General features: G+C 39.7%; 1 protein-coding gene across 2 annotated transcripts in view; it reads right to left on the bottom strand.

Annotated features, from left to right (window-relative positions):
- The window catches only part of LOC105729434 (signal recognition particle subunit SRP54), a 100603-nt gene that overhangs the window by 51480 nt on the left and 29312 nt on the right, over positions 1–19811 (bottom strand). For both annotated transcript variants that reach the window (XM_064365788.1, XM_021674914.2), the window contains exons 9-14: positions 18852–19000; positions 18430–18530; positions 17470–17556; positions 7530–7603; positions 7216–7324; positions 254–424 (exon numbers count right to left, since the gene is read on the bottom strand). In XM_064365788.1, coding sequence (XP_064221858.1) covers positions 254–424; positions 7216–7324; positions 7530–7603; positions 17470–17556; positions 18430–18530; positions 18852–19000 — 691 coding nt within the window. The remainder of the gene's footprint in view (positions 1–253; positions 425–7215; positions 7325–7529; positions 7604–17469; positions 17557–18429; positions 18531–18851; positions 19001–19811) is intronic.

The raw sequence follows: 19811 nt of genomic DNA, 5'->3' as shown, positions 1-19811 counted from the left end.
AAAAAAAAAAAAAAAAAAAAAATCATTGTTTTATTTTTTATTTATTTTTTTCGTTTACCCACACTACAAAGATGTAAGTTTTTTTTTAAATTAATGTTTATTACTTGACTATGAAAACAGATAAATCACGGGTCACTCTATCAATCTTGGAAGTACTTCAAAATAACATTAAATTCAGCTGTGAATTTCAGTACTCTTTTTTTATCAGCTTCTTTTCTGTCTGTTAACTAATAACAAGCTTATTTTTTCTTACCTTTGAAAAGTCCTTTGATACCTCCCATCTTTTTTACCATCTGTGCAAACTTGGTATATTGAGTCAATAGTTCTTGAACATCTCTTGTTGATACACCTGATCCTCTTGCTACTCTTTGGATTCTTCCTGGTTGTTTACTAAAAACTTTGGCACCATCCGTACTGTCTAGTTCTGTAGACAAGGGTCAATTACTCTCACACACAATTATTCACCATCAAAGCAGTTATGTGCAGATGGGCAATATATAACTTCAGGGAGCTTATTTTTAGCAAGTATGTTTTTAAAGTGTTAACTATCTCATTTTTCTTTCTATATTACAAAATATCTTATTTAGAGAAAAACAGACATAATATATAGTCAAAACACCACCCATATTTAACAAATGTTATAATTCAGTTTGCATTTGATTTTTAAAAATTAAACACAGAATATATTCAAAGAACATTCATAGTATTCATAAGCTATAAACAAACAAACATGTACTTTTCCTACAGATTACTTAAGTAAACTATTAATAGAACGTTTTGAGACCCCATGTTCACCACTTCCATACTTCATATGTCCACCTTCTCCAGGCCCTCCAAACACCAGAGGTATATAGTATATTTCAAAAATGAACACAAATGCCCACCTTAGCTCTACCCTAAATAACTATTAATCATTAATTCATAAATTTAGACTATATAAGCAGGCAGGAGATAGGTTCTATCTGTAATCAACAGAAAAATTATTTCCTATAATCAAGTAATTACTACTACTAGTATTTTATTTTATTTTATTTTTATTTATTTATTTTTTTTTGAGACGGAGTTTTGCTCTTGTTACCCAGGCTGGAGTGCAGTGGCGCGATCTCGGCTCACCGCAACCTCCACCTCCTGGGTTCAGGCAATTCTCCTGCCTCAGTCTCCTGAGTAGCTGGGATTACAGGCACGTGCCACCATGCCCTGCTAATTTTCTGTATTTTTAGTAGAGACGGGGTTTCACCATGTTGACCAGGATGGTCTCGATCTCTTGACCTCATGATCCACCCACCTCGGCCTCCCAAAGTGCTGGGATTACAGGCGTGAGCCAACGCGCCAGGCCCCTACTACTAGTATTTTAGTTCTCTCAGTAGCATATAAACAGTGAATTAATTCCTAGTTGATCACTCTTAGAACATGAAGTGCATTTCTTCTGGCTTCAGTTGCATGCAATCTCAAGACGGATGGACGTCAGTCCATTATGTCTGCATTCCCTCTGCAATATCCCCTAGGTAAATGGTTATCTAGCCTTGGTCTTAATATCCAGGAGAGATGACCTGCTATCTAATGTAAGGCTGTCTATGCCATTCTGTTATGCTTAGGGAAAATCTTTTCTTTTCACATATTAAATGGCCTGGGAAAAATCTTTTCTTTTCACATATTAAATTGAAGTCCATTTACCTGGCATGTCCATTCCTATTCATGTATATGTCTCCTTGCCAGGCATAAAAAATAAGGCTTTCAAAATCTGTTGTTTTTTTTTTTTAGACACAGTGTCTTGCTCTGTCACTCAGGCTGGAGTGCAGTGGTGCAAGCTTGGCTCACTACAACCTCCACCTCCAGGGTTCAAGCGAGTCTCCCACCTCAGGCTCCTGAGTGGCTGGTACTACAGGCACATGACACCACAGCCATCTATTATTTTTGTGTTTTTTTTAAAGACAGGTTTCACCATCTTGCCCAGGCTGGTCTCAAACTCCTGACCTCAAGTGATCCACCCACCTTGGCCTTCCAAAGTGCTGGGATTACAGGTGAGAGGTACCACACCTGGCCAACTTGGCAACTTGTAAGAGCCACCATGTCTCCTGTGAATTTTTGCTGGGTGACAAATATCCAACTCTTGACTCTTCTCTCATAACATGGATTAGAACCCCATTTATCATCCTGATTTCCTGTATTGTCTATACCCTCTAAATATATTATCCAGAAGTGAACTGAAATCCAGGTGAAATCTAATTATCAATGCAATACTAACAAAGACATAATATCTCAAAAATAAACTTAAGGTCAAAATCTCCAAATCCATTTCATAAATGTGCTTTTAAGCCTCATCTTCATTATGAAATATTTATGAAATACATATAATATTCCTTCCAACAGCTCAGATCAAATGAAAGATAAACTAATAGCAGCACATTATGGCAAGCAGTATGACAGAGTTAAGCATATAGCGGAAGGGGCCTTAATTCAAAGGAAGGAAGTTAGGAAAGATTCTATGATGGGCAAATTACTCAACTTCCCTGTACCGTAGTTTCCTAATTTGACAAAGGCAGATAATAACTGAATATGCCATAGAAGTTGTTATGATGATAAAATGAATTCATATATGTAAAGTGCTCAGGACAGTGCCTAGCACAGAATAGATCCTTTAGGTATGCTGTAGTCCTAAAAGGACAAATGTGAGTAAAGCAAAGAAGATAAAGGAGCAAGGAATACTTTCGGAAGCAAAACATGGATTCCTAAAATAAACAACTAGTTTTCTGTAAAAGGACTGAGCACAGATGAGAGTTGAGAGACTTAAAACGCTGAAAAGGCAGGTAATGTCAAAATTATAATAGAACTTGTATTCAGGCTCAGGAGTTTGGAAATAATGAAAACAATAAAGAGCCACTAAAGAATTTAGACCCCAGGATTGTTATTACTGAAAAGACTATTCTGGTGGCACCGAAGAAGAAAGATTAAAACAGGAATGCAATAAAGAAAGGGAAATATGAAGAGGCTACTGGAGTAATCCAGGTAAGAAATGACAAGAGTATAAACTAATTCAGGGTAATAAAGAGACAAATATAAGAGGGAAGATGAGAAAAATATAGGAAGTATGACTCAGCAAATCTAAGGTGATGTTAAGGTTTCTACATTCCACTTGAAGTAGCAAAATACTGATACATGTACACTGTGATAAATTAAGCATGTGCAGGCCGGGCATGGTGGCTCACACCTGTAATCCCAGGACTCTGGGAGGCCGAGGCAAGTGGATCACCTGAGGTCAGGAGTTCGAGACCAGTCTGGTCAACATGGTGAAACCCCATCTCTAGTAAAAATACAAAATTAGCTGGGCATGGTGGCACATGCCTGTAATTACAGCTGCTTGGGAGGCTGAGGCAAGAGAATTGCTTGAACCTGGGAGGCAGAGGATGCAGTGAGCCGAGATTGCACCACTGGACTGCAGCCTGGGCAGCAGAGCAAAACTCCAACTCAAAAAACACTAATTAAGCATGTGGACAACAAAACCACAGCTCATATAAAGAAAGAAAAAAGAAAAAATAATTAAGCATGTGCATATAGTATAATGCCTAGAGCAACCACTAAGAAAAGTATTCAAAGAGATATTTTCAAAAACATTGTAGGTAAATTAAAATGAAATACTAATTAATATTTGGGTAACCCACAGGAAGGCAGAAAAGGAGAAACAGAAGAATAAAAATCAGAGGGCATAAACAAACGAATAATAAAATGACAGAACTAAATCCTAACATAGCAATAATACACCCATTAAAAGACAAAGATTATCAGAATATATTTTTTAAAATAACCCAATTATATGCTGTCAACATGAAACTCACTTCAAATATGAATAGGTAGGTGCTATGATCTGAATGTTATATGTCCCCTGAAAATTCATGTTGAAACTTAATCCCTAAAGCAACAGTATTAAAAGGCGTGGCTTCTGGGAAGTAATTGGGTTATAAGGGCACTACCCTCAAGAATGGATTGGTAGCCAGGCATGGTGGTTAACGCCTGTAACCCCAGCTCAATCTCAGGCCAAGGTGGGCAGATCACTTGAGTCCAGGAGTTCAAGACCAGCCTGGGTGACATGGTAAAGCCCAACTCTACAAAATATAAAAAAATTAGCTGGGAATGGTGGTGCATGCTCACAGTCAGAGGCTGAGGCAGAAGGATTGCTTGAGTCCAGGAGGCAGAGGTTGCAGTGAGCCAAGATTGCAACACTGCACTCCAGCCTGGACAACAGAGTAAGACACCCATCTCACATACACACACACACACACACACACACACACACACACACACACACAATGGATTAGTGGTCTTGTAAAAGGGCTGGAGAAAACAAGGCCCCTTTTATGTCCTTCTGCCCTTCCACCACGTGAGGACACAGCCATTTATCGCTCTGGAGACACAGCAAGAAGGTACCATCTTGGAGGCAGAGACAAGACCAGCAGCACAAGACACCAAATCTTGGGCTCTTCTCAGCCTCAGGTATTTTGTTAGAGCAGCACAAACAGACTTAGACAGTAGGTTAAAAGTAAAAGGAATAGGTCGGGCGCTGTGGCTCACACCTGTAATCCCAGCACTTTGGGAGGCTGAGGCAGGCAGATCATGAGATCAGGCGTCTGAGACCAGTCTGGTCAACATAGTAAAACCCTGTCTCTACTAAAAATACAAAAAAGTAGTCAGGCGTGGTAGTGTGCACCTGTAATCCCAGCTTCTCGAGAGGCTGAGGCAGGAGAATCATGTGAACCTGGGAGGCAGAGGTTGCAGTGAGCTGAGGTCGCACCATTGCACTCCAGCCCGGGTGATAGTGTGAGGCTCCGTCTCAAAAACAAACAAACAAACAAAAAACAGTGAAAGGAAGGCCAGGCGTGGTGGATTACACCTGTAATCTCAGTGCTTTAGGAGGCCAAGGTGGGCAGATCACCTGAGGTCGGGAGTTTGAGACCAGCCTGACCAACACGGAGAAACCCCAGCTCTACTAAAAATACAAAATTAGCCAGGCATGATGGTGCATGCCTGTAATCAATCCTAGCTACTGGGGAGGCTAAGGCAGGAGAATTGCTTGAACCCAAAAGGCAGAGGCTGCAGTGAGCCGACACTGTGCCATTGCATTCCAGCCTGGGCAACAAGAGCGAAATTCCATCTCAAAAAAAAAAAAAAAAAAAAAGACCAGGAACAAAGAGGGACGTGACATAATGATAAAAGGGTCAATCACCAAGAAGACAAAATCCTAAATCTGGATGCACCCAACAAAAGAGTTTGAAAACACATGAAGCAAAACTGACACAAGTGACAGGAGAAAAGTTAAGTCACTCTAATAGTTCAATATCAATAATCAATATAACCTCTAGAGAGAAAATCAGCAAGGATATATCTAGGTTAACCCCAGTTTCTAGCTTAGGTGATGCAGTAGATAGATGAAGTATCCCTTACCAAGGAAGAAGTGCTACTTTTGAATCCCAAATGTCTTGGAAAACTTTCAAACATGTAAGAAGAAAAGTCTATCTAGCATTTAGGAGCACGTAGAGAGGCAGTTATCAAGACGGTGGACTTGTACCAGAATGCTTAGTTTTCAAGTCCAGCCTCTCCATTCTCTAGTAATCTTGGGCAAATTACTCAACTTCCCTGTACCACAGTTTCCTGATTTGAAAAAGGCAGATAATAACTGAATATGCCATAGGAGTTGTCACGATGATAAAATGAATTAATATATGTAAAGTGTTCAGGACAGTGCATGGCACAGAATGGTTACTTGAGATATGTTGCAATTATGAATTCTACATGCAAACATTTTTGCAGTGTTAAGAGATGGTGATGAAAAAGATAATCTTAAAAGAAAAAGAGTCTTATTTGGGTTACTATGAAAACCTGGAGCTCAGGAAAAAGAGACTACAAAAAATAATAAATCACAGATATGAATAATTGTTCAAATTGTTAGAATATTACATAAACTTAGTTGAAAAAGAGCAGCAGGGTTTGAGAGAACTGACTCCAATTTTGAAAGAAGTTCTACTGTAGGTAAAGTGCTATTGAACAGCACTGAATACTACAGAGACATCTTTTGTGAAAAGAAGAGTCAATCCATGGGGCAAATTTCATTCTTGTCTTTTAAGAAATTGCCAGAGCCACCTTGACCTTTGGTAACCATCACCATAATCAGTTAGCAGTCATCAACATTAAGCTAAGACCATCTACCAGCAAAAAGATTATGATGCACTGAAGGCTTTAGATGATCATTAGCATTTTTAGCAATAAACCTTTTTTTTTTCTTTTGAGACGGAGTCTTGCTCTGTCGCCCAGGCTGGAGTGCAATGGCGCAATCTCAGCTGACTGCAACCTCTGCCTCCTGGGTTCAAGTGATTCTCCTGCCTCCCCTCCCAAGTAGCTGGGACTACAGGTGCACACCACCACACCTGGCTAATTGCTGTATTTGTACATCATTTTTTAGACATAATGCTCCTGCACACTTAATAGACACAGTATACATATGTGTAAACATAACTTTTATATACTCTGGAAAACCAAAAAAATTAGTTATGACTCGTTTTATTGCATGATATTTCCTTTATTGCAGTGGTTGAGAACCATACTCACAATATCTCTGAGGTATGACTTTACAGGGTCAGGGAGACAGAGTAGTATACTGAGAAAACTAAAACCTTATGTTTCAGACTGAAAGAATTTTGTAAGCATTGCTTAAGCTATCCATCTCTTACAGTTTCCCAATGTATGTTAGCAATATTAAAGCTATGAATAGACTTTCAATAATTTTTTTTTTTTCATAGAGACAGAGTCTTGCCATGTTGTCTTAAACTCCTGGCCTTAAGTAATCCTTCCACCTTGGCCTGCCAAAGTGCTAGGATTACAGGTGTGAGCCACCTCACTTGGCCAAATTTAACTCTTAAAAACCAGCATTCCACCAAATCTGACTACAGAGTTCTCTTTTTAATTTATCTCTGTCAACATCATGAAGAACTAGTGTTCTTTTCTTGTAACTCATTTGGAGAAGTACTGTACTAGACATTTCTCTCAATGATGAAGGCAATCCAATAATCATAACCCTTTGATTAAGAGCCTTCAAGCTATTATAAATCTAAGTAAAAATACTCTTTCAATCTAAATTTCTGCCCATCTTGTCCACAAGAACACAGTGAAACTAACTTACTGATATTCAGAATATTGTCACCTGAGATATATAACCTGCCATCTTACCTTGATCATTCATACTATCCATTATTGTCATTAATTTCTTTAGCCTTGCCATTGACTCCTGTTCATTTCCTTTGCTCATAAAATCTGTTCCAAAACCAGGGATCATCCCCTAAAACAGATTTAAATATAAAGTCAATGACAGCTTAAGATTAACTGTTCAAAACATCCACGTTTAACTATCAGGTTTTTGACATTAAGTCTTAAGATACCTATTTTTACTCAAGTGTAAAAAATAATTAAAGCAAGTGTATTTATTCTTAGAAATTTTAATGAAAACAAAAGAAGGTATAAATAAACTTTTAAGGATAACTAACCAAGATCTGACTGAAGGGGCCCATTTTCATGATATTTTGAAATTGCTCATACATGTCTCGCAACGTGAACTGACCTGAAACACAAATAATTTGGATATATTAGAGAATGTACATTTCCATTCAATAGAAGTAATTTCTTCCTTAATCATGAATTCATCTTGAAGCATACTTATATATACACAATCAATAAATATTCACTAAGCAGTTACCATGTGCAAGATGACAGGATGAATGCTGGGGAGAATATACAGACACATAGGTCCTATCCTAGAGAAGCTTACATTCTATCTGAGAAGACACAAATGCAAACACACAAGAAGCCTGAAAACAAGGCACATAAATTAGACTTACTAGGATAAAATTTATAACAGGTTGACAGTATCAAAAGTTCAAGAGGATATGTACCACAAAGAACTCCCATATATTGCTGGTGAGAATATAAAATAGCAAAAACACTCTAGAAGACTGGAGTTTCTTTTTTTTTTTTTTTTTTTTTTTTTGAGACAGAGTCTTGCTCTATCACCAGGCTGGAGTGCAGTGGCACGATCTCGGCTCACTGCAACTTCCGTTTTACAGTTTCAAGCAATTCTCCTGCCTCAGCCTCCCGCGTAGCTGGGACTACAGGCACGCACCACCATGCCCAGCTAGTTTTTTGTACTTTTAGTAGAGACAAGGTTTCACCATGTTGGCCAGGATGGTCTTGATCTCTTGACCTCGTGATCCGCCGGCCTCCCAAAGTGCTGGGATTACAGGCGTGAGCCACCGCACCTGGCCTGGAGTTTCTTAAATAGCTTAGTTATCTATGAACAGGAAAATGGGAAAAATATGATAAACTGTGGGAAAAATACTTTTCAGCAATAAAAAGAACAAACTATAGATAAATAACATGAATGAATATCAAAATATGCTTAGTCAAAAAAGGATATAGAAAAAAAGGATTAGAAAAAAAGGATATACTCAGAATTTCCTTTTTGTTTTTTAAGAGGGTTGTGCTCTATCACCCAGACTGGATTGCAATGGCACAGTCATAATTCAGTGGTAGCCTCAAACCTGAGGTCTGATCCTAAGCATAAGTGATCTTCCTGCCTCAGTCTCCAGAGTAGCCAAGACTACAGATGCATGCCACTGGATTTTTCTTAAGAGATAGGGGTCTCCCTAAGTTACCCAGCCTGGTCTCAAATTCCTGGCCTGAAATAATCCTCTCACTTTGGCCTCCTAAAGCACTGGGATTACAGTGTGAGCCACCATGCACAGACCAGGAATTCTATAATATGAAGCATTACTGGAAAAGGGCATAAACAAACCTTTTAGAGTAATGGAAACATTCTGTTTCTTGATTGGGTGTGGGTTACTGTGCATTTGCAAAAAAAAAAAGGTATCCTTCCTGGACATAGTGGCTCTCGCCTGTATTCCCAGCACTTTGGGAGGCAGAGGCAGATGGATCACGAGGTCAGAAGTTCAAGACCAGCCTGGCAAATATGGTGAAACCCCGTCTCCACTAAAAAAAAATAAATACAAAAATTAGCTGGGTGTGGTGGCACACACCTGTAATCCCAGCTACTTGGGAGGCTGAGGCAGGAGAATCACCTGACCAGGGTTATTCAAGAAAAAGGAAGGAGCAGGTAGGCATGGTGGCTCATGCCTGTAATCTCAGCACTTTGGGAGGCCAAGGTGGGAGGATCACCTGAGGACAGGAGTTCAAGACCAGCCTGGCCAACATGGTGAAACCCCGTCTCTACTAAAATACAAAAATTAGGAGATCCAAGATGGCCGCTTAGGAGGAACTCGGGAATGCAGCTCCGAGAGAAAGCACAGAGGGTGAGTGGACGCCGTATTTCCAGACTGATTTTTACTGCCCACAGACCAGGAGATTCACACGCAGAGAAGCCACACGGGTCGCCAGCGCCGCTGGTGCCGCTGGCTTGAACGGCGCAGCCGCTGGGCCGGCACCCTGAGGCAACGGCTCACTGTACAAAGTGAGAGAGTCTGAGTCCCCTATAAGCCAGCAAGGGGAGCTGAAACGGGGAGCCAGGCCAGCGCCACGAATCTCAGAGCCGCGGCTTTAGCCAACGCAGCGGCTCCGGAGGCAGATCAGATGAGACGGTGTCCCCTCTTACCCAGCAAGAAGACCTGAAACACAACTGAAACCGGGACGGTCCAGCTCTGTGGAGGAGGGGCATTCTCCATAGGCACCCTGCTGTTCCCAGGGCAATCTAACAAGGCAATCCGCCACTACAGAGACTCCGTCACTACAGGGGCGGGCCAACATCGCGGAAGCAGTTCTAACTACACCCAGAAGTTCACACGAAGCTGGGTGGAGCCCACAGCAGCTTAGCGAAGCCTCTGCAAACTGAGTGTGACTAGGCTGCCACCTTGTGGGCAGGGAAAACAGCAACCGCACAGGGGAACACCATAAAACCGTAACTCCCTGGGACAGAACACCTGGGGGGAAGAGCAGGGGGTTTATGAGTTCTGCCACAGCAGACTTAAAATTACCAAAATCAGAAAGACAACAACTACAAAGTCAACAGGTGGATAAATCCACAAAGATGGGAAGAAACCAGCGCAAAAAGGATGAAAACACCCAAAACCAGAACACTTCTCCTCCTACAAGGGATCACAACTCCTCACCAGCAAGGGAACAAGACTGGATGGAGAATGAGGGTGATGAAATGACAGAATCAGCTTTCAGAAAGTGGATAATAAGAAACTTCCGTGAGCTAAAAGAACATGTTCTAACCCAATGCAAAGAAACTAAGAACCTTGAAAAAAGACTTGACGAAATGCTAACAAGAATGGACAACTTAGAGAGGAATATGAGCGAATTGATGGAGCTGAAAAACACAACACGAGAACTTCGTGAAGCATGCACAAGTTTCAACAGCCGAATTGACCAAGCAGAAGAAAGGATATCAGAGGTCGAAGATCAACTGAATGAAATAAAACGAGAAGGCAAGATTAGAGAAAACAGGGTAAAAAGGAATGAACAAAGTCAACAAGAAATATGGGACTACGTGAAAAGACCGAATCTACGTTTGATAGGTGTACCTGAATGTGACGAAGAGAATGAATCCAAGCTGGAAAATACTCTTCAGGATATTATCCAGGAAAACTTCCCCAACCTAACAAGGCAGGCCAAGATTCAAGTCCAGGAAATACAGAGAACACCACAAAGATACTCCTCTAGAAGAGCAACCCCAAGACACATAATCATCAGATTCACCAGGGTTGAAATGAAGGAGAAAATACTAAGGGCAGCCAGAGAGAAAGGTCGGGTTACCCACAAAGGGAAGCCCATCAGACTCACTGCAGATCTCTCAGCAGAAACCCTACAGGCCAGAAGAGAGTGGGGGCTGATATTCAACATCCTTAAGGAAAAGAACTTTCAACCCAGAATTTCGTATCCAGCCAAACTAAGCTTCATAAGTGAAGGAAAAATAAAATCCTTTGTGAACAAGCAAGAACTCAGAGAGTTCATCACCACCAGACCAGCTCTACAAGAGCTCCTGAAGGAGGCACTACACATAGAAAAGAACAACCAGTACCAGCCACTCCAAAAACACATGAAAAGGTAAAGAGCATCAACACAATGAAGAATCTGCATCAACCAAAGGGCAAAACAGCCACCTAGCACCAAAATGACAGGATCGAATTCACACATAACAATATTAACCCTAAATGTAAACGGACTAAATGCCCCAATCAAAAGACACAGACTGGCAAATTGGATAAAAAGCCAAAACCCATCAGTGTGCTGTATCCAGGAAACCCATCTCGCATGCAAGGATACACAAAGGCTCAAAATAAAGGGATGGAGGAAGATTTACCAAGCAAATGGAGAGAAAAAAAAAGCAGGAGTTGCAATTCTCATCTCTGATAAAATAGACTTTAAAGCAACAAAGATCAAAAGAGACAAAGAAGGACATTACATAATGGTAAAAGGATCAATGCAGCAAGAAGAGCTAACGATCCTAAATATATATGCACCTAATACAGGAGCACCCAGATACATAAGGCAAGTTCTTAAAGACTTACAAAGAGACTTAGACTCCCACACAATAATAGTGGGAGACTTCAACACACCATTGTCAATATTAGACAGATCAACGAGACAGAAAATTAACAAGGATATCCAGGACTTGAACTCAGACCTGGAACAAGCAAACCTAATAGACATTTACAGAACTCTCCACCCCAAATCCACAGAATATACATTCTTCTCAGCACCACATCACACCTACTCTAAAATTGACCACATAATTGGAAGTAAATCACTCCTCAGCAAATGCAAAAGAACGGAAACCATAACAAACAGTCTCTCAGACCACAGTGCAATCAAGTTAGAACTCAGAATTCAGAAACCAACCCAGAACCGCACAGCCTCATGGAAAATGAACAACTTTCTCCTGAATGTTGACTGGATAAACAATGAAATGAAGGCAGAAATAAAGACGTTCTTCGAAACCAACAAGAATGAAGACACCACATACCAGAATCTCTGGGACACATTTAAAGCAGTCTCTAGAGGAAAATATATAGCAATAAGTGCCCACATGAGAAGAAGGGAGAGATCTAAAATTGACACCCTATCGTCAAAATTGAAAGAGCTAGAGGAGCAAGATCAAAAAAACTCAAAACCTAGCAGAAGACAAGAAATAACTAAGATCAAAGCAGAATTGAAGGAGATAGAGACACGAAAAACCCTTCAAAAAATCAATAAATCCAGGAGCTGGTTTTTTGAAAAGATCAACAAAATAGACAGACCACTAGCCAGACTAATAAAAAAGAAAAGAGAGAATAATCAAATAGATGCAATAAAAAATGACAAAGGGGATATCACCACAGATTCCACAGAAATTCAAACCATCATCAGAGATTATTACAAACAACTCTATGCACATAAATTAGAAAACCTGGAGGAAATGGATAAATTCCTGGACAGCTGCCTCCTCCCAAGCCTAAACCAGGAAGAAGCCGAAACCCTGAATAGACCAATAACAAGGTCTGAAGTCGAGGCAGCAATTAAGAGCCTACCACCCAAAAAAAGCCCAGGTCCAGATGGGTTCACAGCCGAATTCTACCAGACATACAAAGAGGAACTGATACCATTCATACTGAAACTATTCCAAATAATCCAAAAAGAGGGAATCCTTCCCAAATCATTTTATGAGACCAACATCATCCTAATACCAAAACCTGGCAGAGACTCAACAAGAAAAGAAAACTACAGGCCAATATCCATGATGAACATAGATGCAAAAATCTTCAATAAAATAATGGCAAGCCGATTACAACAGCACATCAAAAAGCTTATCCACCATGATCAAGTAGGATTCATCCCGGGGATGCAAGGCTGGTTCAATATACGCAAGTCTATAAATGTAATTCACCACATAAACAGAACCAAAGACAAAAACCACATGATTATCTCAATCGATGCAGAGAAGGCCTTCGACAAAATTCAACAGCCCTTTATGCTAAAAACCCTCAATAAACTAGGTATCGATGGAACGTATCTCAAAATAATAAAAGCTATTTACGACAAACCGACAGCCAATATCATACTGAACGGGCAAAAACTGGAAGCATTCCCTTTGAAATCTGGCACTAGACAAGGATGCCCTCTCTCACCACTCCTATTCAATATAGTACTGGAAGTTCTAGCCAGAGCAATCAGGCAAGAAAAAGAAATAAAGGGTATTCAATTAGGAAAGGAGGAAGTCAAATTGTCTCTATTTGCAGACGACATGATTGTATATCTAGAAGACCCCCTCATCTCAGCCCAAAAGCTCCTGAAACTGATAAGCAACTTCAGCAAAGTCTCAGGATACAAAATCAATGTGCAAAAATCACAGGCATTCCTATACACCAATAACAGACTTAAAGAGAGCCAAATCAAGAACGAACTGCCATTCACAATTGCTACAAAGAGAATAAAATACCTAGGAATACAACTAACAAGGAATGTAAAGGACCTCTTCAAGGAGAACTACAAATCACTGCTCAACGAAATAAGAGAGGACACAAACAGATGGAGAAACATTCCATGTTCATGGTTAGGAAGAATTAATATCGTGAAAATGGCCATACTGCCCAAAGTAATATACAGATTCAATGCTATCCCCATCAAGCTACCAATGACCTTCTTCACAGAACTGGAAAAAACCACCTTAAACTTCATATGGAACCAAAAGAGAGCCCGCATAGCCAAGTCAATTCTAAGCAAAAAGAACAAAGCAGGAGGCATCACACTACCAGACATCAAACTCTACTACAAGGCTACAGTAATCAAAACAGCATGGTACTGGTACCAAAACAGAGATATAGACCAATGGAACAGAACAGAGGCGTCGGAGGCAACACAACATATCTACAACCACCCGATCTTTGACAAACCTGATAAAAACAAGCAATGGGGAAAGGATTCCCTGTTCAATAAGTGGTGTTGGGAAAACTGGCTAGCCATATGCAGAAAGCAGAAACTGGACCCCTTCCTGACACCTTACACTAAAATTGACTCCAGATGGATCAAAGACTTAAACATAAGACCTAACACCATAAAATCACTAGAAGGAAACCTAGGCAAAACCATTCAGGACATAGGCGTAGGCAAGGACTTCATGACCAAAACACCAAAAGCATTGGCAACAAAAGCCAAAATAGACAAATGGGACCTAATCAAACTCCACAGCTTCTGCACAGCAAAAGAAACAGTCAATAGAGTGAATCGGCAACCAACAGAATGGGAAAAAATTTTTGCAGCCTACCCATCTGACAAAGGGCTGATATCCAGAATTTACAACGAGCTAAAAAAGATTTACAAGAAAAAAACAAACAAGCCCATTCAAAAGTGGGCGAAGGATATGAACAGATACTTTACAAAAGAAGACATACATGAGGCCAACAAGCATATGAAAAAATGCTCATCATCACTGGCCATTAGAGAAATGCAAATCAAAACTACATTGAGATACCATCTCACACCAGTTAGAATGGCAATCATTAAAAAATCTGGAGACAACAGATGCTGGAGAGGATGTGGAGAAATAGGAACACTTTTACACTGTTGGTGGGAGTGTAAATTAGTTCAACCATTGTGGAAAACAGTGTGGCGATTCCTCAAGGACCTAGAAATAGAAATTCCATTTGACCCAGCAATCCCATTACTGGGCATATATCCAAAGGATTATAAATCGTTCTACTATAAGGACACATGCACACGAATGTTCATAGCAGCACAGTTTACAATAGCAAAGACCTGGAACCAACCCAAATGCCCATCGATGATAGACTGGACAGGAAAAATGTGGCACATATACACCATGGAATATTATGCAGCCATTAAAAACGAGGAGTTTGCGTCCTTTGTAGGGACATGGATGAACCTGGAAACCATCATTCTCAGCAAACTGACACAAGAACACAAAATCAAACACCACATGTTCTCACTCATAGGCGGGTGTTGAACAAGGAGAACATATGGACACAGGGAGGGGAGCACTATACATGGGGGTCTGTTGTGGGGGAGTGGGGGGGACAGCGGGGGGGTGGGGAATTGGGGAGGGATAGCATGGGGAGAAATGCCAGATATGGGTGAAGGGGAGGAAGGCAGCAAATCACACTGCCACGTATGCACCTATGCAACAACCTTGCATGTTTTTCACATGTACCCCAAAACCTAAAATGCAATAAATAAAAAAAAATAAAAATAAAAAAAAAAAAAAATAAAAAAAATAAAATACAAAAATTAGCCAGGAGTAGTGGTGCACGCCTCTAGTCCCAGCTACTGGGGAGGCTGAGGCAGGAGAACTGCTTGAACCTGGGAGGCAGAGGTTTCAGTGAGTTGAGATTGTGCCAATGCACTCCAGCCTGGGCAACAGAGGAAGACTCCATTTAAAAAGAAAAAGGAGCAAAGAAACGGGCAATAAAGGATAAATTCATTCATTCAGTAGTAACTGAAGACCTACTATGTGCCAGATACTGTGTTAGGTACTGTGAACATAAAAGATGAGTAACACAGCTATGACTTCTACTTTTACCTTTAAGCAGAGAAAACAGATATCAAATAATTGTGATGAATAATACAAAAATTAATTGTAGGAAGTGATAGAAACATCTATCAGAAAGTTCCAACTCAGTCTAGGGTTCAAGTAAAATGTCACTGAAAAACGACATTTAGTGTAAGTAGCGTGCCACATTGGCTAGAGGAGAGAAAGGTGGAGGTGAGAAGAGAGATAGAGGGACTAGCAAAGTCAACAACCCAGATGTGAGAGACAGAAATGTACATTTGACAAATTGAAAGAAGTGTAGCATAGCTGACACATAGAATACTAAGAACAACAGTGCTAAAACACAACATGGAAGATGTGAGCTCGATGGTAAAATCAGTTAAAAATTTTATAAGGGCAATAGAAAGCCACTAAAGAACTTGAAGAAGAGCAGTAATAGGATCAGATGTGCATTTGTGAAAGATCATTTTGGCTGTACTATGAAAAAATACATCAAAAGGGAGGAGTATTGGAAGCTGATCTGTTGAAAGACTTACAATAAGCAATCTAGGAAAGAGATGAACTAGCATAGCTGTAGGGCGGCTACAGAGAAGGGGATGGAATGGAGATATTTAGGAGGTAGAAATGCTAGGACTAGTTAACTGATGGAGAAAGGAGCGGGCAGGGTGAGGATGAAATAATAATGACACCCAAGTTTCTGATTCTGGCAACAATATAAATAATGTTAACATTTATTGATGAGACAACGAGGTAAGAGGTTGGGATAGGATGATAAGGATATGCTGAATTTGAGGTGTCTATGCAACATCCAAGAATGGTCTAGTAAACACAGATATATGAGTCTGAAGCTCCAGAGAAAGATGACTTAGAATGATCCCTCAGAAACATTAGGATTTAAGAGAAAAGTAAAGGCATAATTATTTGATGAGATGAGTAAGAAGCAAAGAGGCAGAATAGTTGCTATGGTAATTAAAGTAAAAGATTATTTTTAGAAAAACCGGAATGGTCGAGAATAAAATACATCAAACGTTTATGATGTGCTGGAGATTGTACATGTATCAGGTAATGCAATCTTCGCAACCATATGAAGTAGTATTATGTACTTTTTATAGATGACAAAATTGAGGCTAAGTAATTTCAAAACGTTAATACAGCCAAAAAATACATCAGAGATACAAGTACAGGTATGTTATATTTAAGAACCTGAGCTCCTAATCAGAATAATATCCTTCTCTACAAGAGTGGTCTTTCATGTGGAGTAAAGAAAATGTGGTATATTTAATTTCATCCTTTTACATTTCTTTTTATATATTATGCATATATATAAAGAAATTTATAAGAAAACAGATTAGAAGGGTGTGTTCTAACTTACTTTTAACGTGTTTAACTTCAAGGAACCAGCAGAGCACAGTGGCTCACACCTGTAATACCAGCACTTTGGGACGCTGAGGTGGGCGGATCACCTGAGGTTAGCAGTTTGAGATCAGCCTGGTCAACATGGGGAAACCCTATCTCTACTAAAAATACAAAAATTAGCCGGGCCTGGTGGTGCGTGCCTATAATCCCAGCTACTCAGAAGGCTGAGGCAGGAAAATCACTTGAACCCAGAAGGCAGCAGCTGCAGTAAGCCAAGATTGCGCCACTGCACTCCAGCCTGGTAACAGAGTGAGACTCTGTCTACAACAAACAAACAAAAAAACTTCAAGGAACCTAGTGAAAGCCTTGATTTTAATCTTAATTTTAATAAAAACATTGAATTCTGTAACTGCTCAGATGACTGAGATTTAAAATAATTTGCATATAAATCATCTAAAATAATAAGCAGAAGATACAGCTCTAATAAAATTACATTTCAAACAACTTAATAGTAACTTTATAAAAAAATTAATGGAAGACATCTGTGATCAAGTTCTCTTTTGTCACTCATATACCATGTTTCAACTTCTCTATAAGTGCTTCATTGTCATCCAACTTCAACTCATTGACTTTATCTATCAGTCCTTCAATGTCACCCATACCTATAAGATAAAAAAAGAAAAATTAACAACTAATACTATACCTTGCTTTACATTATACAAAACACATTCACATACATAATAATCTTGTGAGGTTATTATGATGGGTTAGGTATTCTTACTACACTATACAAATGAGAAAACTGAAGCTAAGAAAGTTATGTGGCATGACCGGATGCAGTGAATCTGCCTGTAATCCCAGCACTTTGGGAGGCTGAGGCAGGTCACCTAAGGTCAGGAGTTTGAGACCAGCCTGGCCAACATGGTAAAACCCCGTCTTTATTAAAATGCAAAAATTAGCTGGGCCTGGTGGCGCATGCCTGTAATCCCAGCTACTAAGGAGGCTGAGGCAGGAAAATTGCTCGAACCCGGGAGGTGGAGGGTTCAGTGAACCAAGATTGCAGCACTGCACTCCAACCTGAGTGACAAGAGCAAAATTCCATCTCAAAAAAAAGAAGAAAGAAAGTCAAGTGGCAACAAAGTAGAAAAGCAGGGACTCCAGCCCAGGGTTTAACTCCAAATTCCATGTTCTCTAACTATACCACCTTGAGACATTGCCAAAGTATTATTGCCCTTACATCCACTATTACTAAAACCACTTATTTTTGTATTATGCTTTAAAGCTTTTCCAAAGAACTTTCCAAATCCCAGTGGGGCCTCCAAAAAAAAAAAAAGAACTTTCTACTAGATATACCTCATTTACCACTTTCACCACAGAAAGCCAATAACCATTATCTCTATTTTACAGGTAAGGAAAATAAGTCATAGAAGGAAATGATGTTCTTAAATCAGTGAGGCAGAATTAAAATCCTATTTTATCCTAAAGATACATAGTATTTCCCTGAGATTTTTCTATATCCCCACCACTGTACATACCAAGAAGTTTGCTAATAAAAGGCTGCGTTTTGAAAGGTTCAAAGTCATCTATATGTTCCCCTGTACCAATGAAAATAATAGGACTTTTTGTGGCAGCAACTCTGAAAAAAAAAAAAAAGAAAAAAAAAGGAAATATAAAATAACTTCAAAAGAACCCCACAAATTTCCAGCAGATCTGAAATTCGAAGTGAATCTGCCTCCAAAGCTAATTAGACAAAGGTATAAAACTCAAGTTTCATTTCACTAGTTATAAAAGAACTCTATCAGACAGGCTCCAAAATTGTTTCTATTTAAACTTCCTTTATAAACCATACTAGGTTCACTAATGAAACATATTTTAAATGATCAATATGAAAGCTATAAACACATATCCTTCCCCATGTAATCCCAAGACAGAGAACAACAGTATCAATGATACTTACGCACTGAGCGCACCACCTCCTTTTGCATGGCCATCAAGTTTTGTCACTATTACTGAGGCTACGTCTACTTTATCTTTGAAAGCCTTAGCCTGGGCTTCACAAGCCTGCCCAATGGAGGCATCCATCACATAAACAATGTTGTCAGGTTGCTAGAAAGTTTAAATAGAAAAGATACTTTAGAAAACATTTGTATTGATCCTAAGCAAACGTCATCATTAGAAGCTATAAAACAATATTTAGAGCTGGATGTTGTGGCTTATGCCTGCAATCCTAGCACTTTGGGAGGCCAAGGCGGGTGGATCACCTGAGGTTAGTGAGATCAGGCTGGTCAACATGGTGAAACCCTGTCTCTTCTAAAAATACAAAAAATAACCAGCCTATAATCCCAGCTACTTGAGAGGCTCAGGCAGGAGAATCACTTGAACCCAAGAGGTGGAGGTTACAGTGAGTTGAGGTCACGCCACTGCACTCAGGCCTGGGCTACAAGAGTGAAACTCCATCTCCAGAAAAAAAAACTCCACAATATTAGTATAAATAAGTATTCAATCCATAAATATTTGTTGAGGAAGTACTATGTATTATTAGGTACCATCCAGGTCCTGAGGACAAAAAGGTAAATGTGAAAATCATTGTCCTAAGAAACTTGCATTTTAGTCAGAGGACATAGATAATAAATAAGGAAACATTTCAGATGTACAACAATGAAAATGGGATAAAGAGTTATCAGTTTTGAAGTATGGGAGGCATCTTCTAGGGAAGTCAGAGAAGGCCTCTCTGGACCTAAGGTTTGACATCTTCTAGTAGGGTAGTTAGGTCTCTCTGGACCTAATGTTTGAGCTAAGGGCTGAATAAAGACGAAAAAGTTATACAAAGATTTGAAAGAATGGCATTCTAGGCAAAAAAAAAAAAAAAAGTGCAAAGGCAAATCAGAAAAAATATGAAGTAGGAGAGTGTATACTG

The sequence above is a fragment of the Aotus nancymaae genome, unplaced genomic scaffold, assembly GCF_030222135.1.
Source record: "Aotus nancymaae isolate 86718 unplaced genomic scaffold, 86718_ANA_hifiasm-v0.15.2.pri h1tg000062l, whole genome shotgun sequence".
NCBI lineage: Eukaryota > Metazoa > Chordata > Mammalia > Primates > Aotidae > Aotus > Aotus nancymaae.
This window is presented reverse-complemented; position numbering and strand designations above follow the sequence as displayed.